General features: G+C 43.0%; 1 protein-coding gene across 2 annotated transcripts in view; it reads right to left on the bottom strand.

The window, feature by feature from the left end:
- NAALAD2 (N-acetylated alpha-linked acidic dipeptidase 2) overlaps positions 1 to 27,183 on the bottom strand; it is a 44,394-nt gene that overhangs the window by 1,421 nt on the left and 15,790 nt on the right. The window contains exons 6-18 of one of the 2 annotated variants that reach the window (XM_081327478.1): positions 24,670 to 24,856; positions 22,318 to 22,411; positions 20,042 to 20,140; positions 17,067 to 17,152; positions 15,680 to 15,799; positions 15,237 to 15,319; positions 12,561 to 12,624; positions 8,025 to 8,092; positions 7,026 to 7,117; positions 4,593 to 4,683; positions 2,997 to 3,261; positions 1,078 to 1,159; positions 452 to 544 (exon numbers count right to left, since the gene is read on the bottom strand). In XM_081327478.1, coding sequence (XP_081183604.1) covers positions 452 to 544; positions 1,078 to 1,159; positions 2,997 to 3,261; positions 4,593 to 4,683; positions 7,026 to 7,117; positions 8,025 to 8,092; positions 12,561 to 12,624; positions 15,237 to 15,319; positions 15,680 to 15,799; positions 17,067 to 17,152; positions 20,042 to 20,140; positions 22,318 to 22,411; positions 24,670 to 24,856 — 1,424 coding nt within the window. The remainder of the gene's footprint in view (positions 1 to 451; positions 545 to 1,077; positions 1,160 to 2,996; positions 3,262 to 4,592; positions 4,684 to 7,025; positions 7,118 to 8,024; positions 8,093 to 12,560; positions 12,625 to 15,236; positions 15,320 to 15,679; positions 15,800 to 17,066; positions 17,153 to 20,041; positions 20,141 to 22,317; positions 22,412 to 24,669; positions 24,857 to 27,183) is intronic. The other variant, XM_081327479.1, reaches the window with a different exon arrangement.

The raw sequence follows: 27,183 nt of genomic DNA, 5'->3' as shown, positions 1-27,183 counted from the left end.
TGACAGGCTCACAGTTTGACTCAGCCCTTCCGTCCTTCCAAGATCAGTAAAATGAGGACCCAGCTTGTTGGGGGCAATATGGTGACTTTGTAAACTGCTTAGAGAGCTCTGTAAAGTACTATGAAGTGACTTATAAGCCTAAGTGCTGTTGCTATTTGCAACCTAGCCAGCCAGCGTCTGACAAGCAAAGTCAATGGGGGAAGCCAGATTTGCTTAATGACCTCATAATTCACCAAACAATTAAAGTGACCCATTTAACAACCATGAGAAAAAATAACGATTGCAACATGGGGTGCAGTTCACTTGACAACCACCTAGCTTAGCAATAGAAACTCGCAATTGTCTCAATTGTAAGTTGAGGACAACCTGGACACAGGAAAAAAAAAAGTCAAGAGTTGCGAAGCCATACTTGGCAAAAAAAAAAAAGTCTTACTCTACTCAGATGCTTTACCTGTAAAACGGTCTACCTGGCAAACCAAGAGGATCAATGAAAGCTCTCTCAAGAAACATCAGCTGGTCGTTCATGCTCCGTACAGCAATGGGACTGTAAAAGATAGAAGACAAGAGGAAAGTATCAGGAGACAGAATAACAGAATTGGAAGGGACCTTCGAGGTCTTCTAGTCCAACCTCCTGCTAAGGCAAGAAGCCCTGCGCCATTTCACACAAATAGTTGTCCAATCTCTTAAAAACTTCCAGGGTTGGAGCACCCACAACTTCTGGAGGCAAGTTGTTCCACTGGTTAGTTGTTCTGTCAGGAAGTTTCTCCTCAGTTCTAGGTTGCTTCTCTCCTTGATGAGTTTCCATCCGTTGCTTCTTGTCCTGCCTTCAGGCGCTTTGGAGAATAGCTTGACTCCCTCTTCTTTGGGGTTTCTCAACTTTGACAGCTTTAAGATGGGGTGGACTTCAACTCCCAGAATTCCCTAGGCACCCATGAATTCTGGGAGTTGAAGTCTATTACACATAGTGCTGAAGCACTGTGATGTGTAAGCAAAGCTTTCTCCTAAACTTGAATGAATAAATTATTATCAATCATACCAATAAAGCTGCATTAACTTTTCCAGAGATATTAAACTTACTTATTCATGTCAAGGTGGGAAAGCCTGCGGTGAAAGTCTGTTGCTACAGCTGCAAAATGATTCACGGCAGAAAAAAGGGCATCTACGAACAGAAGAGTTGTAACAAGGGTTTAAACAAGATAGAGAAAGACGGTCTCACACCGCTTCTGGAAATCATTTTAACACCCATCAAACTAGCTCCGTTTTGGCTCACATGACCAAGAAGGAAAAGGGAGGGGGGCTTGGGATGGAGGAGCTGGCACTGTATTGAGCCAATATAGCCTTTCCTATAGGAATGCATGGGTGGGGTTGGGGGGGGATTTTTCTGGATTTTTTTCCCTCAGCAACTTTGGCATCATACTTCCTTTGCCAAACATAGGAATTAATTAAAAGGCTAAATTTTTTGGATTGCTAACAATCTACACATATGGATCTCTGGTCATTCGGGTTTTTTCCCGCGTAGAATTGAAGGTGTAGGAACAACGTTTCGACGGAATCCCATCCGTCATCCTCAGGCTGGTGGCTTCAGCTTCCTTCTTCTGGGAGAAGCATGTGGTAGACCAGAGATCCACATACAAACACCCACGAAAACCTCAGAAAACATATATATATATATATATATATATATATATATATATATATATATATATATATATATATATATATATATATATATATATATATATATATATATATATATATATATATATATATATATATATATATATATATATATATATATATATATATATATATATATATATATATGCAAATTATTCAAATTGCTAATAAAGAATTTGGGAGGCTAAGATGATCATTTCGAACTCTTTTATGTTCTCATCAGTTAGTCATACCCTTTATCTGAGATTCGAACCCGGGCTGATTATATATCAGGCAGTGTTTTAACCTCCTGAGCCACAGGTTCTGTCTCTCTTATATTAGCTGGAAGGCAAGGCAAATGTATGTTTAAGTATTTGTCAAGGCTTTTTGAATGGACCTTGCTAATTAACTCTTTCATTCCTGTTTTGGCCCGGCTCAGGGCTTATCCACAGGAACTAGTCAACTTATGACAGCTCATTATTTGTGCAAATTATTCAAATTGCTAATAAAGAATTTGGGAGGCTAACAACGTTGCCAAGACACCCTCAATCCTACACGGGAAAAGACCGAAATATGCCAAGACCTACATACCTATACCCGTGAAAATCTACGAAAACATACACACACACACACACACACACACACATATATGTGTGGGGTGGAGGTGGAGGTGTGTGTATGTAAATAGAATAGAATAGAATAGGTATAAAATATAATTCGATGTTGGATCAATTTGCTTATTAGATAGATTTCCAGATCTGGAATATTTGTTTATTTTTATAGCATTTTTTGATAATTATGGATGGGAAAGTTTATAACTATTTGTATACCCATCATATCAGGGGAAGAGAACCTATTAGTTTATTTATTTATGTATTTATTTATCAGCATGCAGCTGCGGTGTTTAATATTAGATTTACATGACATTTGGGTTTTTTGAGTTTTTTTCCATTTTTTTGTACCCAAGATTTTTTTTTTTTGCTATCGGTGTTTGTTTTTCTCTTGTTGTTCTTCTTGTTTTGTATTTTATTTTTGTTGATAAAAGGAAATGTGTTTAAAAAAAGATTCTATGATTTTATCCCTGGTCAGGGGTAGGCAACCTTGGCTCTTTTATGACGCGTGGACTTCAACTCCCAGAATTCCTGAGCCAGCCATGCTGAGGGAAAAGAGAGAGGTTTCCAAGCTGAGCCATGCCAGCTCAGGAATTCTGGGAGTTGAAGTCCACGCGTCATAAAAGAGCCAAGGTTGCCTACCCCTGTCCTTGGTGGACAGAATGATAGTCAGTAGAAAGCACAAGCGTAAATTAATGGATTCCGAGTTACGTTCAAGAGAAGCCTCACCAAATGAAACTTGGTACTTGTCAAGTTCTGCTTTGTGTTTCTTGGCCTGATCATAGATTTCGTTGGCATAGAGTCTCAAAGCTTCTGCATAGTCCTGGCAATGGAAAGGAAGGACCAAGGAATCAGAAAGCTCATAGACCAAGCCTGCCCGTATTTGAGCCACAGTCAGCTGCTTCTGGAAAGACGGATCGTAAAACCGCTTGACCAGTTCAAAAGTCTCATAGGTAGTGTGGTAGACTGGATAATTGCTGTATTTGTCCATTTTCTGTCACAAAAAATAATTAAATGAGTCAGAAGAATGAAGTCCATATTCGGCTGCAAAGTTTCAAATTTCCATCCAGACATCTCTTCAAAACCAAGAGGTGGGTCCTCAGATAGATATGTTGGAAGTGAAAACCTAAGTCAGGTACTTATTATCGTGTAGAATGGACATGTGTTAAAGCAAAGAGGTACTGGGGGAAAAAAAATACATACTTGGCTAGAAAAGATGTTGGGAAAACATGTAGATTTTAAACCTGAACTTTTTTTTATTAGGTGTTAGGCCAAAAAAGATTGATAAACAAAGTATATCTTTGATTTTACATGTGATAACGGCGGCAAGAATCATATCTGCACAATATTGGAAAAAGGAAGAAATACCATCAGAGGAAGAAATATTTTTTTTAAAAAAATACCAGAATGTGCGGAAATGGACAGACTAAATATGAGATTGAAAGATAAAGAAGAGACAGAATACTATCAGACTTGGGACTTGTTTTATCAATCGCTGGAGAAAAAAAAATAAAGGATTAGGAATTAAATTTGTATTAGTGAATGATAAACTCAGACAACACATTGTTGAATAAGTATTACTGAATTGTATGGAAGAAATTAACAAAAGATTTACATACAAAAAAAAAACCAACCCCAAGAGGTAAGTCCACATCATCCCAAATAATTAGGATAAGGCGCTTAACTTTACATTAATTTTACTTCAATTTAAAACAGCCAGGGTGATTTATACCGCTTGTGGAATGATGGCATTATGCAAAGTATATAAATTACATGATTTGTCCAGCTTACGAAATTTGCAGATCACTGTGATGAAGTACACTCATAGAAATTGACAGTTGGGAGCGATGGATATTAGATTAAAGCAAGGTTTCACTGTACTTTAGATCAACTTAGCTCTGATGAAGCCATTGTTAGAGGCTCTGTAGAATGTAAAACTGAGTTTAATTGCTTTGCAGAGCCTCTTGGCCATTTATTCAACTTTTCAAGTCAGACTCAGTTTTGCTACCTGCTATGGATATGTAAAACCACCAATGAAATAATGCCACCTTGCAAGATGGGATTGGCTTCTGAAGGCAAAGCTGTTCCACTGCTTAATTGTTCTCACTGTCAGGAAATTTCTCCTCAGTTCTAGGTTTTATGGAATCCTTCTTCCCCAATGTGTCTTTTTATATTACTACATTTCTGTTTTTAATCTCTACTCCTAGTATATCACTTAAGAGTTGCTTCACTGATTCAAGCAGCTACGAAATAAAGACTCACCGAATAAAATAAATATATCGAAAGCTCTTGGGTGACAGCTTCCAAACAAGCAGTTTGGCTTACCCGGTTTTTAGTGTAGCGGACTCTGCCAGACGCAATCCCTAGTCTTTGAAAGAAAGCTTCAAAATCACTGCCCGATCCAAGCTTGCTGATCCTGGCCAGATAGGAGAAGGAAGGGGAGAATTCAAGCTTCAATCTTCTTATAACATTTGGCACTTTTACATTGGGGAATAAAAAGAATGGATCTTTGCTGATTGGTTAAGTAGCGTGGTGGTGTTCCCAAGATGGTGGTATGCATTTTTTTTTAAAAAAGGATCTGGTAGTTATACCGTGCCAGTAAGAAACTTGAAGCATGGCTGAAGACATCCTACTTTGGGACTGAAGTCGCTCATTTTGCCCCCTAGCTCCAAAACAGAAAAAAATTGAACAACCTGAGGAAGCAATCAGATGTTTAGGCCTTCAAACTTAATTTTTGCTCTTAAAACTCCTCAAATGAAAAAAGGGGGGCAGGGGGGCCATGGGAGAAGGCAATCTGAATTTCCCACTTCTCAGAGACCAACCATATTGTTGTGTATTAGGTTTTGGAAAAGCAACTATTCACATGTTTGAACTCTAACAGTTCTGGCGGGAGTCTTAGTGGCAGGATTGTTAGGTTCAATCTGATTGGTTGTATGAAAGTATATAAGCTGGCATGTACACCCTAACTCCCCAGTAAAGACATGATTGCCCATAAAGCAATAGTTTACTTGTACTCATCTGCCTGGCGTCTTCTCTACACTTCAGAACCCGATACACAATACATATCATAACCTTTCTAGATTAACTGAAGCTCAAGAAATTTCTCTAACTTTGGATTCCCGCCCAGCTCAACCCCAGTTGTTGAACTGGAAAAGTCCCAGTGCATTGCCTGAGTTCAGTACTGGGGAACAATATAATGGGAGGCTTCACATATTATATTAACATGGCTACATCTGCACAGCAGGAGATATTTTAACAAACGAACCATTTTAGAGCTTAACATGATTACCTAGTGACCATACAGCGTGCTGAAACAATGGCTAGGTTTCCCTAAGGAAGGATTCAGCAGCATATTATAGTAGTCCTGGACTGACAACCACAACTGGGACCAGAATCTCTGTTGCTAAGCAAAGTGGTTGTTAAATGAGCTGTGCCTGTTTTTTGTGGTTTTTTTTGTTTTTTTAACTTTTGTGCTACATATGTTAAGCTAATCGCTGCAGTTTCTAAGTGAATTGTTAAGTATTGGGATCGGTGAGGCATTGAGGAGGCGAACGTAGTTAAACAACAGAACATTTATTAGGTTAACACAGAAGCAGCTCTAACAGCTGCCTTGACATCTATTTATACGGACTGCCGATAGACGGCGGTCAATGAGATTAAAGCATTTTTCCCACCCACAATCCAAACTTACAATACTGCAGATAGGCAGTTAAGAGTTTAAACAAATACAGCAGTTATCCACTTATAACTGCCCATATCAATTTACAACAATACATAACATGAATCATGCAGTTCTTAAGAGAATCCAACTTCCCACATTGACTTTGCTCATCAGAAGCCAGCTGGGAAGTTCTCCCAGTGGTTAGAATGCAGTATTGCAGGTCAACTCTGCCCAGAGTCTAGAGTTCGATCCTGACTGGCTCAAGGTTGACTCAGCCTTCCATCCTCCCAAGGTCGATAAAATGAGCACTCAGATTATTAGGGAGGCAATATGTTGACTCGCCAGTTGCCAAGTGTCCAAATTTTGGTCATGTAACCATGGGAATGCTGTGACGATGGTACGTGTGAGGACCAGTCAGCAATAACTTTTTTTTAGTGCTGTTGTAACTTCAAATGGTCACCAAATGAATGATTGTATAAGGACTACAGGTAGTCCTCGACTTATGGCCACAATTGAGCCCCAAAATTTATGTTGCTAAGTGAGAAATTGCTTAAGTGAGTTTTGCTCCATTTGATGACTTTTCCTGTCATGTTTGTTAAGTGAATCATCATAGTCATTAAATTAGTGACATGGCTGTTAAGTGAATCTGGCTTCCCCCTTGACTCGGCATGCAAGAAGGTCGCAAAAGGCGATCAGATAGTCCTGGGACACCACAACCATCATAAATATGAACCACTTATCAAGCATCTGAATGTAACCTACATGATTTGGGGGATGCTGCAATGGTCAGAAGTGTGAAAAATGGTCATAAGTCACTTTTCCCATCCCTTTGTAACTATGAACAGTCACTAAACAAGCTGTTGCAAGTCGAGGACTATCTGTATTTACACGTATTATCCTTATCATCATCAAGAACACCGTGCTCTGACGCAACTCATAGCCTAGTGTGTTGCAGGATCCTGGTCAATGTGGAAATAGAAGCACACTGCTTTTACAGTTATACAGCAGATATAAAAGCTATAGTAGTTCTCCCATAAGTGCAAAGGTCCCCAGGGCAGGCGTGCAAATAAAATGTAGATAACAAGAGCATAACTTACCTAGGTCGCTGGTTATTTTCACTGGAAGGATCCTTCTCAAGCCAACTCTCATAGAGAGATCTTCCTTCATATCCTTCATCAGGACTCGAGACCTGTGTAGGAAATGAAACCTGATCTATCAACCATACTGTTACTTCTTTAAGCATTTTAAATGCTCTAGATCTAAGCTGTTGATCTGTTAGTCGGTCTGAAGGTTTACCCAGCACAATCAAGACATTCACCTGGGTTACAAACTTAACAATAAGTTGATATAACAAGAAGTGTTATCCAAAACAACAGCCAAAAATAAAGCAGGTGCTTCTCCTCTATGTGCTTTCCACAAAGTAATATTGGAACCTCTGTGCATTGAGCCCTCTGCGGCATAGTGGTTAAAGTGCAGTATTGCAGGAAAACTCTGCCTACAGCCTGGAGTTCAATCCTGACCACGTCAAGGCTGACTCAGCCTTTCACACTTCTGAGGTCAGTAAAATGAGGACCCAGATTGTTGGGGGAAATAAGATGACATTGTAAACCACCCAGAGTGTGCTGTTAAGCGCTATGAGGTGGTATGTAAGCCTAAGTGCTATTGCTATAAACGATGTTACCATACGTTGGGCATAGCCAACATTTGTAGTTTGTTTTTGCTTAAGATTGGGATTTGGGATTGAGGAGGAGGAGGAGCAGGAGGAGGAGCAGGAGGAGGAGGACAACGACTGTGGCGTCCTTGGTGCTCTCTGAGCTTGGCTATTTTCGTGCAGATCTTTCATGACCCTTGTAGGGAACATCATCAGTGCCAGAAGGGAGGGAGGGTTTGTGGAGAGGCGGGTGGGCAATGTGAACTGGCCTTTTTCTATTTGCCCTGCCTGAGTTTAATTTCCTCTGCATCCCAGCATAACCAAACACACTGGATGTTGGTTCTTCTGAACCATCGAAGTACATCTGGAATTGGTGGTGCTTTCATTCCTGCTTCAAAACAAAACAAAACATTTTCCCCCATTGTTGTGCATTGCCCAGCTATACCTCTTTTGTCAAATTATACACCAGTTGGTTCAGAAGAGGAGTACAGTCAACCCTCAAAGTGTAGTTGCCTGCAACATAAATAACAGAAATTGTTTCGAATCAATGTTAACAGTTCGCTCTTAAAAATACCCCTTTTTTGGGGGAGGGGGAATTCAAATTGAAACATAGCCTCCGCTTCATCAAACTGAATTTATCTAGAGAAGCAAAGCTTCTCTTCTTGCACTCCAGGGAATTTTCCCTCCTCTTGGGATGAGTCAAGGCATAAGGTTTCTGACAGCTAGCATGTAAACAGAAGGATACTTACATACATATCACGTACAACCATAGAACAACTCCTAGGAGACTGTGTAATTGACATCCCTTGGCAAAAAAAAGGGGGAAATACTGGCAAATCCTCTATTCTAAACCAACCCACAATATTATTTCTGCACTTGGATAACTGGAATGGAGTACTGTGCAGACACAGCCATGGAATACAATCCAAAAATTGAATGAGAGAGCTCTAAATGAAAGCGAATCCTTATGGACTGAATTGTTATGCATCTTTTCAGAGATTTTGCTGTGCAGGCTCTGAGGTTTTGCCTGATTTTAAAAAAAAGTACAGGAAACCAGAAGTTGCCTTTAAACTTTACGTTTTTATTCAGCTGAACAAAGACGGGCTCCTCTAAAAGAGAGAAGCCCCGAATGACAAGAAATCCTTGTATTTATTCTGTCTGATTGCATAAGCAATCCACCCAGCAAAGCTGACACACATACGATGAAGATTTCACCCAGTAAGGCTGGCACGCTGTACAGTAGATAAGAAGGCAGAAAGCAGAAGTAGCTAAAAATGTTCCCTTTTGGGTGTTTCCCTAAAGACATGGTACGTTCCCAGGTGGGTTAGGACATTGGGTGTTTTCCTTGCTGTCCTTTCGTGACCCTGCATCCATGACTCTGCAAGTGCCCACAGACAGCGGGGCCATCTGCACACATTCACAAGTGACACTTCCTATGCTGTCTCCTAATTCCGGGTCAACAATTTCAGCGCAGGTAGTCCTCGAGTTATGGAGACTGCCCATAATGGAGACTGCCCATTACGGTCATAAGTCACGATGATCGTAATTTTATGACCTTTTTTGCGGCGGCGGTTTAGTACATATCTCAGTTGTTAAGTAAACCGAAGGTTGACTATGGCCCCAGTATTGCTGGCATGCGATTGTGGGACACTGCAAATGGCCATGCATGTAGCTTAGCTGCCATTGGCCTGAAGTATGGTCACAGGGGGAACACCGACTGTCAGAAATCTGAATCCAGGTCATTAGTAACCCCCAAATAGGTTCATTGGAAATGTGAAAGGTTTTTTTTTTATCCCATTTATATCCCGCCCTTCTCCAAAGACTCAGGGTGGCTTACAATCTAAAACATAAATCAACGTGCTTAGCAATAGCCTTCATTCTATGTATATGCCTGCTTATTAGGGCTTTCGCCCCCCCAAGTGGCATTATTACAAAGTCAGCTTATTGCCCCCAACAACCGATTGTAAGTCAAGGACTACTGTACAGTAACCATTATTCTATGTAAGTTTGTAATGCCATCATCATCATCATCTTCATCATCAAACAATAGTCATTATAACAGCAATAGCATGAGCAATAGCACTTAGACTTAGCACTTAGACTTATGTACCACTTCACAGTGCTTTACAGCCCTCTCTAAGCGGTTTATAAAGTCAGCATATTGCCTCCCTCAACAATCTGGGTCTCATTTTACCAACCTTGGAAGGATGGAAGGCTGAGTCAACCAGTCAGGATTGAACTGCTGGTAGTGTGAGTAGAGTTAGCCTGCAGTGCTACAGTCTAACCACTACACCACCACGGCTCTAATAACACTAGTCAAGGAGAAAACCAACCTAAAATTAAGCTGAATTTTCCTGATAGTTAGCACAATTAATCAGTGGAACGGCTTGCCTCCTGAAGTTGTGGGTGCTTCATCATTGGAGGTTTTTTAAGAAGAGACTGGACAACCATTTGTCTGGAATGGTATAGGGTTTCCTGCTTGAGCAGGGGGTTGGACTAGAAGACCTCCAAGGTACCTTCTAACTCTGTTATTCTGTTAATATCAGTGATGTTGATCAATCACGTTGGAGTTCAGAAGTTAAGTAGGACCTCACTTGGTTAGTATCTGGATAAAGGTAAAGGTAAAGGTTCCCCCGCACATGCGTGCTAGTTGTTTCCGACTCTAGGGGCCAGTGCTCATCTCTGTTTCAAAGCCGAAGAGCCAGCGCTTGTCCGAGGACGTCTCCGTGGTCATGTGGCCGGCATAACTAGACGCCAAAGGCACACCGAACGCTGTTACCTTCTCACCATAGTGGTCCCTATTTTTCTACTTGAATTTTTACGTGCTTTCGAACTGCTAGGTTGGCAGAAGCTGGGACGAGTAACAGGCGCTCACTCTGTTACGCGGTACTCGGGATTTGACCCACCAAACTGCCGACCTTCTGATCGAGAAGTGTCCTAACCCACTGAGCCACCGCGTCCCTAGTATCTGGATGGGAAACTACAAATCCAAGGACTGGGGGACAGATGAATTTTTTAAAAAAATAAATAAATAAATAAATCCAGAAAGAAGGCACAGCTTCTCTACTAATGCCAAGGAAGCTGCATGGATGTGTGAAAAAGTCTACAAAATCACCAAACATCAGGCTCAATGTGAAGGAGACACTACTTGAACAGCTAATAACAATCTGCTTTTAAAATAAGCATTTGTTGCAAGGTAGATGCTCAATTGACCGTGTTAAAAATGAATTTTCCATTTTTTAAAATCTGTTTTATATCTGCTGACCCTCATTCTGCTGGAAGAGAAATTATTCCAATTTTGTTTCTTCTTCCCAAAAGAGAAGGGCATTTCAGGGGGAAAAAAACCTGTCACAAAATAGGGCAAGGTTCTTATGCTTACCTGACTTAAAGGTGGCTGAGGGATAGATGTTGGCAATCTGTCTTTCACTGTAGCTTCCCACTTTAATCAACAGTTACTTAATTAAATTCAAGGGGCCTTCTCCCTGGGGCTCTGTGTACATTAGGATGTGGGCACAGCCAACGGGGCTGCAAAAGATGGAGAGATGCTTATTAGAAAATAAATTTGGAAAGAGAATCTGCCTAAGAATGAGGTAGTCTCCATCTATGTAGAGTCTCAATGTCTTTCAGGCATGAAAGACCAAGACCACAAATTAAGTTTCAATGAAACTTATTTATTGCTCATGTTTTATATACAGGAATTTAGTTAACTAATGGTTAGCACTATCTGGGCACTAGGTAAAGGTAAAGGTTCCCCCGCACGTGCATGCTAGTCATTTCCGACTCTAGGGGCCGGTGCTCATCTCTGTTTCAAAGCCGAAGAGCCAGCGCTTGTCCGAGGACGTCTCCGTGGTCATGTGGTCGGCATGACTAGATGCCAAAGGTGCACGGAACGCTGTTACCTTCCCACCGGAGTGGTCCCTATTTTTCTACTTGCATTTTTACATGCTTTCAAACTGCTAGGTTGACAGAAGCTGGGACGAGTAACAGGCGCTCAACTCTGTTACACGGCACTCGGGATTCGACCCGCCAAACTGCCGACCTTCTGATCGACAAGCTCAGCGTCCTAACCCACTGAGCCACCGCACTAGATAAGGCTTAATAATGGTGGCGCAGTGGTTAGAATGCAGTATTGTAGGCTACTTCTGCTGACTCATGGCTGCCAGCCATTTGGCAGTTCGAACCTCACCAGCTCAAGGTTGATTCAGCCTTCCATCCTTCCAAGGTTGGTAAAATGAGGACCCAAATTGTTGGGGGCAATATGCTGGCTCTGTAAAACTGCTTAGAGAGGGCTGTAAAGCACTGTGAAGTGGTGTATAACTCTAAGTGCTATTGCTATTAAAGAGGGGTTGGACTAAGTCCATTTGTGTCTTATGTAGTGACTCTAGGCTGATTCCTTGTTTGACTCTGCCACTTCTCCTCCTACAATGTCTCAGTGTATGAAGGATGTCCTTCAAACCAGCCTTGATTCCTGGTGACAAATGAATATGTCCACACCCTTTTCTCTCTCCCCGCCCCACTCAAACAAAAGAATTTTTTTTAAAAAAATGGTTTACCACTGCTTTTCTCCAAGTCTAATCTACAGCCCACCTCCAATCTTGTTTGCAATAGCTTCCTAGTCCAAGCTAGGATTGTGTGTATGATCTGGTTTAAAATGACATAGAATGGAATTGCTAAATAATCTGTAGTTTGTTTTATAGGAAGCTTAAAAGGCAAACTACATTTTGTTCCCGTGGCTAACTGATTACCACTGTGGCTACTCAAACTCATAATTTGATGGTAGGTTTGGATCTTATGTGGGTATGTTGCATCCATCCCTTAATACAAGATTGGAAAACTATGACCCTCAAGATATTGCTATAAAGAGAATTCTCCTTTCAGTTGAGTCCAATTCTTCTAACTTTTTATGTCCTAGCCAGGTCCAATCCTACTTAAGCTTTACAAGATTGCTCAAGTTTGATTATGTATCCTAAGGGATATTCACCTTCAATGGAAGAATCAGTGTTGATGTAAGCCACAGCCCGTGCCTGAAGAAGTTTGCTATTTTCCTGCCATGGGAAAAAGAAAAATAATGAACTATGTTATGCCCATTACTATCGATCATGAATAGCATATAAATCAAAAGTGGGGAACTGGAAACTTTCCAAAAGTTGCTGAACTATAATTCCCAGAAGCTCCCATTGCCACAGCCAAAGGAAGCCAGGACTTGAAGTTCATCATTATCAGTGTGGTCAAGCATTCTTCACCCCTGATATACCAATCATGCTGCACCCTGGTGGCACAGTGGTTAGAATGCAGTATTGCAGCCTAACTCTGCCCACAGTCCAGAGTTCGATCCCGACGTGCTCAAGGTTGCCTCAGCCTTCCATCCTTCCATCCTTTCAAGGTTGGTAAAATTAGGACCCAGATTGTTGGGGGCAATAGACTGACTCTCTAAACCTCTTAGATAGGGCTTTAAAGCAGAGGTCCCCAACCTTGGCAATTTTAAGATGTGTGGACTTCAACTCCCAGAATTCCTCAGCTAGCAAAGCTGGCTGAGGAATTCTGGGAGTCGAAGTCCACAAGTCTTAAAGTCGCCAAGGTTGGGGACCCCTGCTGTAACGCACTATGGGGCGGCATATACGTCTAAGTGCTATTGCTATTATTATGTTCAAACTTCCTGAGAACTTCTCAGAAACATATCGCCATGAAGTCCTCTTGTCTATTATTTGACAGGTCTTCTCAAAGAAATAGGGACATTTTTCACAATCCTAGGTAATCTCTTTCCTTTTCTTGATTCTGATCCCTCCTGGGGGTTTTATTCTGAAACTTTGGAAAAAAATATATATTTTTGTTTTGCTAACCTATAAAGAGAAAACATAATAAAATCCTGCTATGTTCAACCTAACATTCTACGGAACCTTTGAAGCTGCAACTCTTTCAGAAAACCAGATGCAATTCAAGGTGCTGATGATGATTATAAAACGCTTCATGGCTTGTGGCTTGGATATCTATGGGACCATTTTTCTTCCTTTCTCTGGTTCCCTGGCAGTGTGGCAGGTTCCTGGTCCCATCCTTGAAGCAATGTCAATGAACAGTTCATGGAGCGTGTCCTCTGGAATGACACCCTCCACCCCCCAAACCTGTGGTCCTTTAAGCAAACCTTGAAGACCTGGCTCTTCTCCTGGGTTCTGAGATAATAATACGGTAATTAATAAATAATAATAATAATAATAATAATAATAATAATAATAATAATAATAATAATAATAATAATAATAAGAATAAGAAGAAGAAGAAGAAGAAGAAGAAGAAGAAGAAGAAGAAGAAGAAGAAGAAGAAGAAGAAGAAGAAGAAGAAGAAGAAGAAGAAGAAGTAGTTGGAAGGGACCTTGGAGGTCATCTAGTCCAACCCCCTGCTCAGGCAGGAAACCCTATACCGTTTCAGACAAATGGCTGTCCAGTCTCCTCTTAAAAACTTCCAGTGTTGGAGCATTCACCACCTCTGGAGGCAGGTTGTTCCACTGGTTAATTGTTCTAACTGTCAGGAAGTTTCTCCTTAGTTCTAGGTTGCTTCTCTCCTTGATTAGTTTCCATCCGTTGCTTCTTGTCCTGCTTTCAGGTGCTTTGGGGAATAGCTTGACTCCCTCTTCTTTGTGGCAAACCCTGAGATATTGGAACACTGCTATCATGTCACCCCTCACCCTTCTCTTCGTTAAACTACACATACCCAATTCCAGCAACCGTTCCTTATATGTTTTAGCCTCCAGTCCCCCGATCGTCTTTGTTGCTCTTCTCTGCACTCTTTCTAGAGTCTCAACATATTTTTTACATCGTGGTGACCAAAACTGGATGCAGTATTCCAGGTGTGGCCTTACCAAAGCATTGTAAAGTGGTATTAATACTTCATGTGATCTTGATTCTATCCCTCTGTTAATGCAGCCTAGCATGAAGTCTTGTTTTCATTATACAACCAAGTCTTTTTCTTTTGGGTGTCAGTTGTGTGGCTTTTGTAATTGGCTGTTTTATGCTAAGCATTCAGAATATTTATGGAGATTCTCAGTCATCCAGGTCATAGTTGTTTTTTCACAAGGCAACTGGACTTTCTTGTTTTTCTCTGAAGATGTTTCACTTTTTAACCCAAGAAGCTTCTTCAGACAAGATCTTCTCTTCAGCAGAGTTGAAGAAGCTTCTTGGATGAGAAAGTGAAACCAGTTGCCTCATGAAAAAGCACCTTTGGGCTAAGCATTCAGAGTTGGTCAGAATTGGTCAAGTTGAGTGTCTCTATAAATCTGATGAAAATAATAAAGTAGCTCTCAATTGACAGTTGGGACCTGAATTTCTGTTGCTTAGCAAGCTGTCTGTTAAGTGAGTTGCACATGATTTTACTACATTGTTGCTGTTTTTTGCCAGGGTTGTTAAGCCAAATTTGGCTTTCCCTATTGACTTTGTTGGATGTTGGAAGCCGGCTGGGAAGGTCACAAATGGCCATCACATAATTGTGGGATGCTGCAACCATCGCAAATACACGCCATTTACCAAGCATCCCAATTTTGATCATGTGATCAAGGGGATGCTGCCACAGTTGGGGGAGGACTAGTCATAAGTCACTTTTTTTAAGGGATATAGGTCAAGGATTACCTGTGTATAATTTTAAATAAATGTTAAAATCCTTCACTCACCTCTGCCCACTCTGTGGATCCTAATAATCCAAATTCTTCTGCATCCCAGCTGGCAAAAATGATTGTTCTTCTTGGCCTCCAACCTATGCAAGAATAAATTGAGATTACAGGGAAACCTTCATTCTTTACCCACTGATGGCTGAAGATGCAAACCTATCAATGTCTACGGACAAATAAACTTGCGTTAGTTTAAAAATGAAGCCAACAAATCCCTTTTAGCATGAGCAAGGAGGTTTAAGCTGCTCAGTAGAAACATCTATTGTGCCTTCCTTTATCTTTGGAAGATGATTTTGTTTTATTTGTTAGTTTTATTTAACCAGCTACACTTATTGAGCAAAGGGTCAAGGTGGTTTAGAATCCACTTCAAACGCATGTTGACATTTAAATCCCAGCACATCCCATCTCTGCATTGGGTTCCCAATTTTTCCATCTACTAATCTTACCTTTCTCCATCATCTTGCCAAAGCTGCGGGCAACCTCTTGAAGGACAGCAGCTCCTGTGGTGGGGTCGATACCCCCAAAGACCCAGGAATCTCTGTGGCCTCCAAAAATGACATACCTATCTAAGAAAAGGAAGCATAAAGACAACACACTTTCATAAAACTCAGAACAAACTTGTTAGACTTCTCTTTTCTATTTCAGAAATAGATGCAAAGCAGGTGGGATAGCCTGACAGATGTCTTTGAGGTTCGATAGCCATGGCTTGAGATATTCAGCAGTGTTGACAGAAGAATCAGCACAACGACAAAAAGTAGTGGTAAAAAATGAGTTTCCTTGGAAGATTCCTCTCTTCCATTCTAGCAATAGCAATAGCATTTAGACTTATAGTGCTTCACAGTATAGCATTATAGATCTAAGTGCTATAAGAATAGCACTTATATACTGCCCCATAATGCTTTACAGCCCTTTCTAAGTGGTTTGCAGAGTCAGCATATTGCCACCACCCCCAACAATCTGGGTCCTCATTTTACTGACCTCAGAAGACCAGAAGGCTGAGCCAACCTTGAGCTGGTGGGAATCGAACCCCTGACAGTCAGCAGAATTAGCCTGCAATACTGCATTCCAACCATTCACCATTGTGCCACCACGGCTCTATCACCATTGACCAGCTATCGTGTCTTCCATTGTGCCATCAATTTTTGACCAAAGCTTCTGATGTTTCTACTGACTCCTGTTAATCTATTTCTTGATATTGTTTTAAATTCCTGCTCCCTCCTTAGAACCTGGGCATCAACATTTTGAAGTGGAAACCAACAAAGATGATACTACAGGGGTGTCAAACTCAATTTCATTGATGGCCGCATCAGCATTGCGGTTGCCCTCAAGGGGCCGGGTGGGTATGGCCTGGGTGGGCGTGGCCTACTGGGTGGGCATGGCTAGAGTGGGTGTGGCCTACTGGGTGGGCGTGGCCAGCTCTACATCGTTCGCCTCAAGGGTGCCTATGGGGGCCCGGGCAGGAGTGGGACAGATCTGAGGGTCTCTGGCAGAAGGAGGTTCTCTGGGCCAGGGCCAAGGCAGTGGGGGCTGTTCCCTCACTGTTTCCAGGATGGCTTCGTGGGCCACATGAAACCACTTCGCGGGCCGGATCCGGCCCCCCGGCCTTGTGTTTGACATGTCTGTGATACTATAAGCATTAAAACAGAATTAATATGACTGGGAAAGCATTAATTCCGATACCACCCGGAAAACAAACGATCAGGGATATATAGTCCTCCTTACACCATCTACTGTAATCGTTACCTTCCTTAAACACCTGCTCATTTTGGTTTCCTGCTACCCAAAACCTGTCCATTCTTGTTTTAAATAATGCAATCAACATTCAAAGCTCACCAGGTTCCACTGCTCCTTTGATGCTTCCGATCACATTATATATCCGTGTAATTTGACTGGAGCTATGAACGTGCATCTTAACTTTTCTGCAATAGAAGAGAGAGAGAAAAAGATTTGGTGACAGAGTAGTAAGGTCAACCACAGTAGGAGTACCTCAAAGCAATCACAAGTTGTATTTTTTTTGCAAACGGACTCAATCCTGCTACAAGTGGAGTCAACCATTTGTTTGCGGCTGGGCAGAAACACGTTCACATGGATCCCTGGATCGAATCTCCAGTTATTTCTGGCTTCATTCAATGATCAACTTCTAGGAACAAATATCTAATCTTGGTCATAACCAAATCCTGGCTGGAATCTACATGTTTATGCAGAAAAATGACTAGTGATTCCAGGAGACCACAATGAGAAGGTTGGGAAACTGAAAAACTGTTTGTTTGTTTGTTTGTCTAACAAGTGCCAGATACTAAGGTGGCCCACTGTGGTGGAATGTAGTCTGGATTCCCAGTAGAGAAGGGCTGAATTCCAGAGGAGCAAGAGACAGAAAAGTTTAGATAGTTGATGAAGGAGAAAGAGAGTGAAGACAGCTCCTGCCTAGTAGTTCCCAAGAGTATATTTTTGTATATTTTTATACAAGTGTTTTAGTTTGGCAAGATTTCTGTCTATAGGTGAAGAACACCTATAAATGAGGAACAATGAAGGAAATTGCTTTGGAGTGCCTCAGATATTTCTTGGTTTTAGAGCCTGACACTAAAACATTATAGATTTTCCCACAATCGTTAAAGTTTGAGTTGTTCCCAAGAGCCTAAAGAAACAGAGAAACTGGTAAAGTATCGTAAATTATTTGTACCTTATTGTATATTTCTTTTGAGGTGGGAGGGAGTGCTCTGATCCTTTTCTTATGGATGTTTTATTGTATTACAAATATGTTGTCGTGCGCATTTGAGAGTCCTGTTGTTTGCAGCAGGGACAAATTGAACAAATAGGTAATAAATATGCGAGCATGTGTTTCTTCCTCCAGTTATGGCCACATTTATTTTAATTTACGTCATTGGGTTGATTTCTGCTCTATTTCTTCCGTAGGCTATATTGTAAAATAATCATTAAGTACTTCTCTCTTGTGCAAAGACCATTTATTTCTATGCCTCTCCTTGTAATTGATTGATTGTTACTGACTGTGTGCCATCTACTGTAGAAACTGCAGACTCTTAGCAACCACAGAGATTTTCTCCATGGTGATTATCCTTAACCTGGTTCTTCAGGTCTTCCAACGATGCACTCATTGCCACAAAGGAGTAGGTTGTCCCTTACTCTTTCTTTCTACCTTTCCCTGCATTAGAGCCTTCTCCAGAGTGTTAATGGTCTCCATAATATATCCAATGTACCTCAAGTCAGAAGTCAGGAGGAGGAGGAGGAGCAGGAGCAGGAGGAGGAGAAAGAGGAGGAGGAGAAAAGAAGAAGAAGAAGAAGAAGAAGAAGAAGAAGAAGAAGAAGAAGAAGAAGAAGAAGAAGAAGAAGAAGAAGAAGAAGAAGAAGAAGAAGAAGAAGAAGAAGAAGAAGAAGAAGAAGAAGAAGAAGAAGAAGAAGAAGAAGAAGAAGAAGAAGAAGCTCCTTCTGAGTTTCCAAATTTTGGCAAAGGAAAGGGAAAGAACAGAAAAAATGAGCTTTCAAAAAAGAAGTGCTTTTAAAAAAGTAGATTAAAGAGTTTGCTTCTTAATTAGACAAGCTAGGACAATGGGCATTGCATAATCAACCTTCTTGCAGTAAAAGATGGAGGTGATACATAAGTTCCCACAACCTACTTTATTAACATAGCAACGTGACTGGCAGCAGCAATACACCAGCAAGCTAAAGATAGAACTTCACCACTTACAACAATGAGGTCTTATTCTGAATTCAAGATTGGCATTAGAAGCTAAAATGTAGCTCACGTAACTCCTACGTAGTGCTTGTCCAAAATTTTAATGGCCAGTTCGCAAATCAAGACTGACTATCCAAGCAACGAAATCAACTTCACATCGTTTCACCTATGAACCATCAATTACTAGCAGCAATGCTGATAATTTGATCCTGCCAGCCCTAATTTCTGCAGTTGTTATGTTTTGTAAATTAGCTGGATTTGCTCTGACTTGCATGCATAACAAGTCTTCTAGGGCAGGGGTGACAAACTGCCGGCCCGCAGGCCGGTTGCATCATACAGAGTCCGCGCCCACCCCAGCTCCAGCAATGCAAAAAAAAAGTCGCGATACGTCAAGATGGACACCCATGTTCTAGGGCAGGGGTAGGCAACCTTGGCTCTTTTATGACTCATGGACTTCAACTGGCTTCAACTTCAACTTCATGCTAGCTCGGGAATTCTGGGAGTCCACATGTTATAAAAGAGCCAAGGCTGCCTACCCCTGTTCTAAGGCCCCTGATTTAGCCATCTAGTAGTTGATTGTGACATGTAAACCTTACGTAGTATAGTTCAGTAAGTACAAGTAGTCCTTGACTTACAACCATTTGTTTGGTAGCCATTTGAAGTTACAATAGCAGTGAAAAAAAAGTGACTTGCAACTGGTCCTCATGGTCACAGGTTCAAAATTTAGGCATCTGGCAACATGTGGTTATTACAGCTGCCGTGTCCCAGGATCACGTAACTGCCATTTGTAACCTTCTCAGTTGGCTTCTGACCAGCAAAGACCATGGGGAAGCCAGGATCACTTAACAAGCCAGGTTACTAACTTAATTTCAATGATTCACTTAACAGCTGTGGCAAGACAGGTCGTAAAATGGGAGAAAACTCACTTAACAAATGTTTGGCTTAGCAACAGAAATTTTGGGCTCGATTGAGGTCGTCAGCTGTGGATTCCCTGCATTCACCCAGCCCCTAAGACAGACAATGGTCTCTCAGAAAATGAAAACAGCTTTAAGTGGATATGCCCAGTTTGGATGGCAATTGAAGCCAAATGATTTTTTAGAAAAATGTTAGAACTAACCTTGTGGAATAGTGATCTAAAAATCCAGGCCCAACATTGTAGGATACGTTGAGATTTCCTTTCCAACTCTTGTCTGGAGCTGCAGAACCACCCATGAACCTGGAAAAACAAAGAAACCTTCTTTTGTCTTTTTTCGTGTTTTTTGAGAACTTTTTACCTCCCATCCTGTTAAACGTTCTTTAAAAAAAATAGCTGTCCTTCCAAGCCTTGGAATAGGACATTTGTGGAACTCAGACTGACCGATTGTGGTGCAGTTTATCCAGACGCTTAGGTAAAGGTAAAGGTAAAGGTTCCCCCCCCACATGCGTGCTAGTCGTTTCCGACTCTAGGGGCCGGTGCTCATCTCCGTTTCAAAGCCGAAGAGCCAGCGCTTGTCCGAGGACCTCTCCGTGGTCATGTGGCCGGCATGACTAGACGCCAAAGGCGCACGGAACGCTGTTACCTTCCCACCGTAGTGGTCCCTATTTTTCTACTTGCATTTTTACGTGCTTTTGAACTGCTAGGTTGGCAGAAGCTGGGACGAGTAACAGGCGCTCATTCTGTTACGCAGCACTCGGGATTCGACCCGCCAAACTGCCGACCTTCTGATCGACAAGCTCAGCGTCCTAACCCACTAAGCCACCACGTCCCTTATCCAGACGCTTAGGTTCTTTCAATTGCTTTTTGTTTTTACTTATTTAGTTTTATCCCGCCTTCAAGGGGGTGCGATGGCTCAGGGGTTAGAGACGCTGAGCTTGTCAGTTGGAAAGCTGACAGCTCAAGTTTGAGACCTGGGTGTTGTGCGAAGGAGTGAAGTCTCGTTACTTGCTCCTGCCCACCTAGCAGTTTGAAAGCATGCAAATTCAAGTAGATAAATAGGTACCACTTCGGTGGGAAAGTAACCACATCCTGTGAGCCTCAGCCAGGGCTTTTTTTTCTCATAGAACGCTCAGAACGGAGTTCCGGCACCTTTTTGAATGGAACCTTGTAGAGTAGGCAAGGAGGGTTGTATGATATGTGTAAGTTCCAGCACCTTTTTCTTTTACAAAGAAGCACTGGCCTCAGCTTATCGTTATGCTAGCCACATGACCATGGAAGCATCTGATAAGAAACAGAGATGAGCACTGCCCCTAGAGTCAGACACAACTGGACAGGGGAAACCTTTACTCTCTACATCCCGCCTCTATCCTTTTATTACAAATAACACAAGGCAATGAACATATCCAGCACAACTTCTCTCTACATCAACAACCCTATGATGTGAGGTGAGTTGGGCTAAGAGAGAGTAGCTAGCCCAAAGTTACCCTTTTCCAGTTTGGCGGCCTGGCCCAGCACAAAGGGTGTGTGTGTGAGAGTGGCAGGCACATGGACGCATACAGAGTTCTATTTATGTGAGCAGTGAGCGTGTGCAACCTCCACTCGTGTAAATGGAGCTTCACGCATGAGCACCCTACGCTCGCATGAGTGCAGATTCGTGCGCAAGCACAAGCACCGCTGAAGAGGCCTCCTAGAGATTTATGTGTGAGTCCTTGCACATCTCTCCCACGGTCTGGTTTTGAACAGGCCTCGGCCCGGGAGTGGGTCACAACCCGGGGGTTGGGGACCCCAGACTAGAACTCACAGTCTCCCACTTTCTAGTCTACCTTAAGCACTGGACCAAACTGGCTCTGTTTTAAATATATGCTGCCCAGAGTATTTCTGGAGTCTGGTGACTACTAAAGCTAATCAATCAATCAGTCAATCAGTGTTTTATATCCCAATGACACCCCTGTGAATTAGACAATGTGTTTCCCTGAAAATAAGACTGGATCTTATATTAATTTTTGCTTCAAAAGACACATTAGGGCTTATTTTCTGGTTAGGTCTTATATGTGGGGAAATACGGTAGTAAATGCATTCATCTGGTTGATGGTCTTAGCTGGGGCTTATTTTGTGGGTGGGGCTTATATTACGAGCATCCTGAAAAATCATGCTAGGGCTTATTTTCCAGTTGGGTCTTATTTTGGGGGAAACACAGGAGCAACAGAAATTTGGGGCTCAGTTATGGTTGTAAGTCAAGGACTACCTGTTGAGAATGAGTGACTGTTCCAAAGTCATTTCCATGCCTTAGGGAAGACTAGAACTCATAGTCTCCTGGTTTCTTGTCCAGCGCCATTGACCATTACATCAAACCCACCTCCTGGCTGGGTAAGCTTTCAGTCCTTTAAAGTGAGCCAAGTCAAGAAACAGGCATGGATTTTCAAAGTCCATAGATTTTCCAGTTCACGTAAGTATCGGACATAATTTAATATGTATACCTTAATAAAACTTCAGCATCGTGGTAACCAATGGGGTGCACTGGAATGGTGGGGATTCCCACCCCATCACTAATGTCAAGTCTGAACATGTATTCTGGAAAATAAATAATCAATGAAAGTTTGAGATCAGTAGGATATGAACACATGCAATCAGGGCTAGCAGTACTTAGTCCTCCATTTGCAATCGTTCATTTAGCAACCATGCAAAGTTTCAACGGCACTGAAAAAAGTGACTTGTGACCTGACCTTGTATGTACAACGGTTGTAGCATCTCTATGTGATCAAAATTCAGGAGCTTGGCAGCTGGCCTGTACTTAGGATGGTTGCAGCATGAAAGGATCATGTGATCACCATTGGCAACCTTCCCAGTTGGATGATGATGATGATGATGATGATGGAAAGGACCTTGGTGTCATCTAGTCCAGGGGTAGGCAACGTTGGCTCTTCTTTGACTTGTGGACTTCAACTCCCAGAATTCCTGAGCCAGCATGGCTCAGCTTGGAAACCTCTCTCGTTCCCCTCAGCGTGGCTGGCTCAGGAATTCTGGGAGTTGAAGTCCACAAGTCATAAAAGAGCCAAGGTTGCCTATCCCTGATCTAGTCCAACCCCCTGCTCAGGCAGGAAACCCTATACCATTTCAGACAAATGGCTGTCCAGTCTCTTCTTAAAAACTTCCAGTGTTGGAACATTCACAACTTCTGGAGGCAGGTTGTTCCACTGGTTAATTGTCCTCACTGTCAGGAAGTTTCACCTTAGTTCTAGGTTGCTTGTCTCCTTGATGAATTTCCATCCATTTCTTCTTGTCCTGCCCTCAGGTGCTTTGGAAAATAGGCTGACCCCTTCTTCTTTGTGGCAACCCCTGAGATATTTCTAACAAGCAAAATCCAGTGGGGAAGCTGATTTTGCTTAACCATCACATTTGACTGCAGTGATTTGCTTAACACCATGGTAGAAAAGGTCACAAAATCAGTGTGACTCTCTTTATACCTGTTTTGCTTAGCAACAAAAATTCGGATCAGAGTTGTGGTTCTAAGTCAAGGTCTATCTATACAGTCTTCCTTTTAGGATCTGCAGAGGTGTTTAGATTGTATTGCTGAACAGATTGTATTGATTGTATTGTTTTTCAACTGTCTGGTTTCACATGAATTGGCCACCAAGAGTTGTCAATTAATGTTTTCATACAGGGACGCTGTGGCTCAGTGGGTTAGGATGCTGAGCTTGTCGATCAGAAGGTCGGCAGTTTGGCGGGTTGAATCCCGAGTGTCACGTAGCAGAAAGAGTGCCTGTTACTCATCCCAGCTTCTGCCAAACTAGCAGTTCGAAAGCATGTAAAAATTCAAGTAGAAAAATAGGGACCACTACGGTGAGAAGGTAACAGCATTCCGTGCGCCTTTGGCATCTAGTCATGCCGGCCACATGACCACGGAGACGTCCTCGGACAAGCGCTGGCTCTTCGGCTTTGAAACGGAGATGAGCACCGGCCCCTAGAGTCGGAAACGACTAGCACGCATGTGCGGGGGAACCTTTACCTTTACCTTACTTGTGCTTCAGTATTTTTTCACCCCTTTGTGGCATCACTCAGTTGCTATTCTTATCTCTACAGCAGGGGTCTTCAAACCTGGCAACTTTAAGACTTTGTGGACTTCCACTCCTAGAATTCCTGGTTGAGGAATTCTGAGAGTTGAAGTCCGCAAGTCTTAAAGTTGCCAAGGTTGAGGACCCCTGCTCTACACGACCTATTTTAAAGAGTATGTTCACATTTTTTTCAAAGAATTTAGAGCAGGCAGCAGCCTTGGCTCTTTTATGACTCTTTTATGAAGTCCACGAGTCATAAAAAAAACCAAGGTTGCCTACCTCTGGCTTAGAGTATCTTCCAGCTTCATCTGAAATGATCAAAACTTGTAACAGACAACTACAACATACAACAGTTCATGACCGCTCGAAGTTACAACGGCACTGAAACGAGGGAATTATGACCTTTTTTTCACACTCAATGACCGTTGCAGCATCCCCATGGTCACGTGATCAAAGTTCAGATGCCTGGCAACTAGTTCCTATTTATGACGGTTGCATGATCCTGGGGTCAGGTGATCCCCTTCTGCGACCTTCTGACAAGCAAACTCAAAGGGGAAGCCAGATTTACTGCAGCAGCTCCCTTAGTGACGGTGGCAAGAAAAGTCGTAAAGTGGGGCCAAACTCACTTAAACAAGTGTTTCCCTTAGCAACAGAAACGTTGGGTTTAGTTGTGGCCGTAAGTCGAGGACTGCCTGTATATGGAAAGCAAACGTGACATCAACAAGCTCTGGTCTTTCCTTCCCAAAGGGTGTCATAGGTGGGCCTATGGAGACTAACCTTTGGCTGGATAGCCTGGAGTGAGGGGATCTCCTGCGCCATTTAGATTTAACACATTTCCACGCTGAACTCCTTGTCCAGGGAGATTCCAGCCATCTGGGTAGGGTTTGACCCCAGGTGCACAATAATCTGCAGGATCGGAGTAAAGGATAATTCCCTTTGCTCCTGCCAAGATGGCGTTTTTAACCTGCAGAGAAATCAACGGTTAAGAAGCAAAATTGGGGATTTTGGAGTGGGAGGCACAGTTTTACAGTGGTTCTCCTCCTATCTCCAGGGACGTTCGCAGTCGGTGTTGACAGGAGGACAGAGGTCGACCGCGAGGTCTCTCATTTGTGGAGTTCCTCAGGGGTCGGTCCTCTCGCCTCTCCTGTTCAACATCTACATGAAACCGCTGGGTGAGATCATTCGTGGCTTTGGAGTTGGGTATCATCAGTATGCTGATGATACCCAACTTTTCCTTTCGACCCCAAACCACCCCAGTGATGCCCTCAACGTGATGTCCCGGTGCCTGGAGGCGGTTCGGGTCTGGATGGGGAGGAACAGACTCCAACTCAACCCCGACAAGACTGAGTGGCTTTGCATACCTTCATCCCGGGTTTATTCGGATGTTCCACCTCTGGCTATGGGGGGTGAACTATTACCCCCCGTAGATAGGGCTCGCAACTTGGGAGTCCTCCTAGATTCACGGCTCACCTTGGAAGACCATATAGGAGCTGTGACTAGGGGGGCCTTCGCCCAGGTTCGCCTGGTGCGCCAGTTGCGGCCCTATCTTAGCCGGGATGATTTGTGCACGGTCACTCATGCGCTCGTGTCCTCTCGTCTGGACTACTGCAACGCTCTCTACATGGGGCTGCCCTTGAGGACCACCCGGAAGCTCCAACTGGTACAGAATGCAGCCGCGAGAGTTGTGTTGGGAGTCTCCCGATACTCCCACGTTACACCGCTGCTCCGTGAGCTGCATTGGTTGCCAGTTGTCTTCCGGGTGAGATTCAAGGTACTGGTAACAGTGTTTAAAGCCCTTCATGGCATGGGGCCGGAGTACCTTAGGGAACATCTGCTGCCGGCATCAAGCTCCCTGCGCCCTGTGCGTTCCCACAGAGAGGGCCTCCTCAGGGTGCCACCGATCAGAGAATGTCGATTGGTGGCCCCCAGGGGGAGATCCTTCTCTGTGGGCGCTCCGGAGCTGTGGAACCAGCTACCGGTAGAGCTCCGGATGGCGCCCGATCTTCGCTCCTTTCGTCGCGATCTCAAGACGTTTCTGTTTGTTCAAGCCGGCCTAGCCTGATGGGGATTGGTGGGGTTTTTTTTTTAATTTTGTGCTTTAATTTTAACTTGGTGTTTTAGAATTTTATTCCAACTGTTTTAATATGGGCAATTATTTAATCCTGTTTTAACGTTTGTATTTGTATTTTATTCTGCCCTGTGAACCGCCCTGAGTCCTCAGGGAGAAGGGCGGTATATAAATATTATTAAATTAAATTAAATTAAATTAAATTAAAATGCTCTTCTGTTCCCTTGAGTTTCGGGAGTGGCATTAATGGGATTTAGATGGATCCCAAGGGTTGGTGTGCATGAATTGGAGGCCGTCCCGTATTTACCCCAACAAAATAGCTCCTGCCTTGATTGTCATGGGCAGGGGTAGGCAACCTTGGCTCTTTTATGACTCGTGGACTTCAACTCCCAGAATTCCTGAGCCAGCATGGCTCAGCTTGGAAACTTCTCCCTTTCCCCTCAGCGTGGCTGGCTTAGGAATTCTGGGAGTTGAAGTCCACGAGTCATAAAAGAGCCAAGGTTGCCTACCCCTGGTCATGGGTCTAGACTACTATAATACACCCTACATGGAGCTGCCTTTGAAGCTTCAGTTAATCCAGAATGTAGCAACCCAGCTGTTGGTGAATATTTGCCAGCACCTCTTCAGATTGGGTGTTAACTATCCCTAGATTCACAGCGTCCTCTTCTGAAGGCCTTTGCACAAATCCCTTTTGTAGCCTAACTGGGCCCATTCCTCTAATCTGGACTACTGCAATGCACTCAATGGGACCACAAAGGGCCAACTTGTGCTGTAAGAGGAAATCAAGAAAAGAGATGAAATATAGCTGGGTTCTTAGGCCAGAGCTGAGTCTCTCTCTCTCTCTCCCTCTCTCCCTCCCCCTCTACTATTTCCCCCTATCGCTGTCCCTCTCCATCTCTCCCTTCCTCTTCCTTTCACCCTCCCTCCTTCCCTCTCTCTCTCTCCCTCCCTCTCCCTCTCCCCCTCCCCCTCTCCCTCTCTCCCTCCCTCCATCCATCTGTCCGTCCGTCCGTCCGTCCTCCCTCTCCTTCTCCCTTTCCCTCTCTCCCTCTCCGTATCTCTCCCTCCCTCTCTCCTTCTCCTCTTTCCCTCCCTCTGTCCCTCCCTCTCCCTCTCCTCCTCCTTTTCCCTCTCTTTTCCTCCCTCCCTCTCCCTCTGTGTGTTTCTGTGCATGTATAGCAGGAAAACCTGTTAGACAGGTGAGCTGACATCAAGTCCACAAA

The sequence above is a fragment of the Vipera berus genome (assembly GCF_964194415.1).
Source record: "Vipera berus genome assembly, chromosome: 4".
NCBI classification, from domain to species: Eukaryota; Metazoa; Chordata; class Lepidosauria; order Squamata; family Viperidae; genus Vipera; species Vipera berus.
This window is presented reverse-complemented; position numbering and strand designations above follow the sequence as displayed.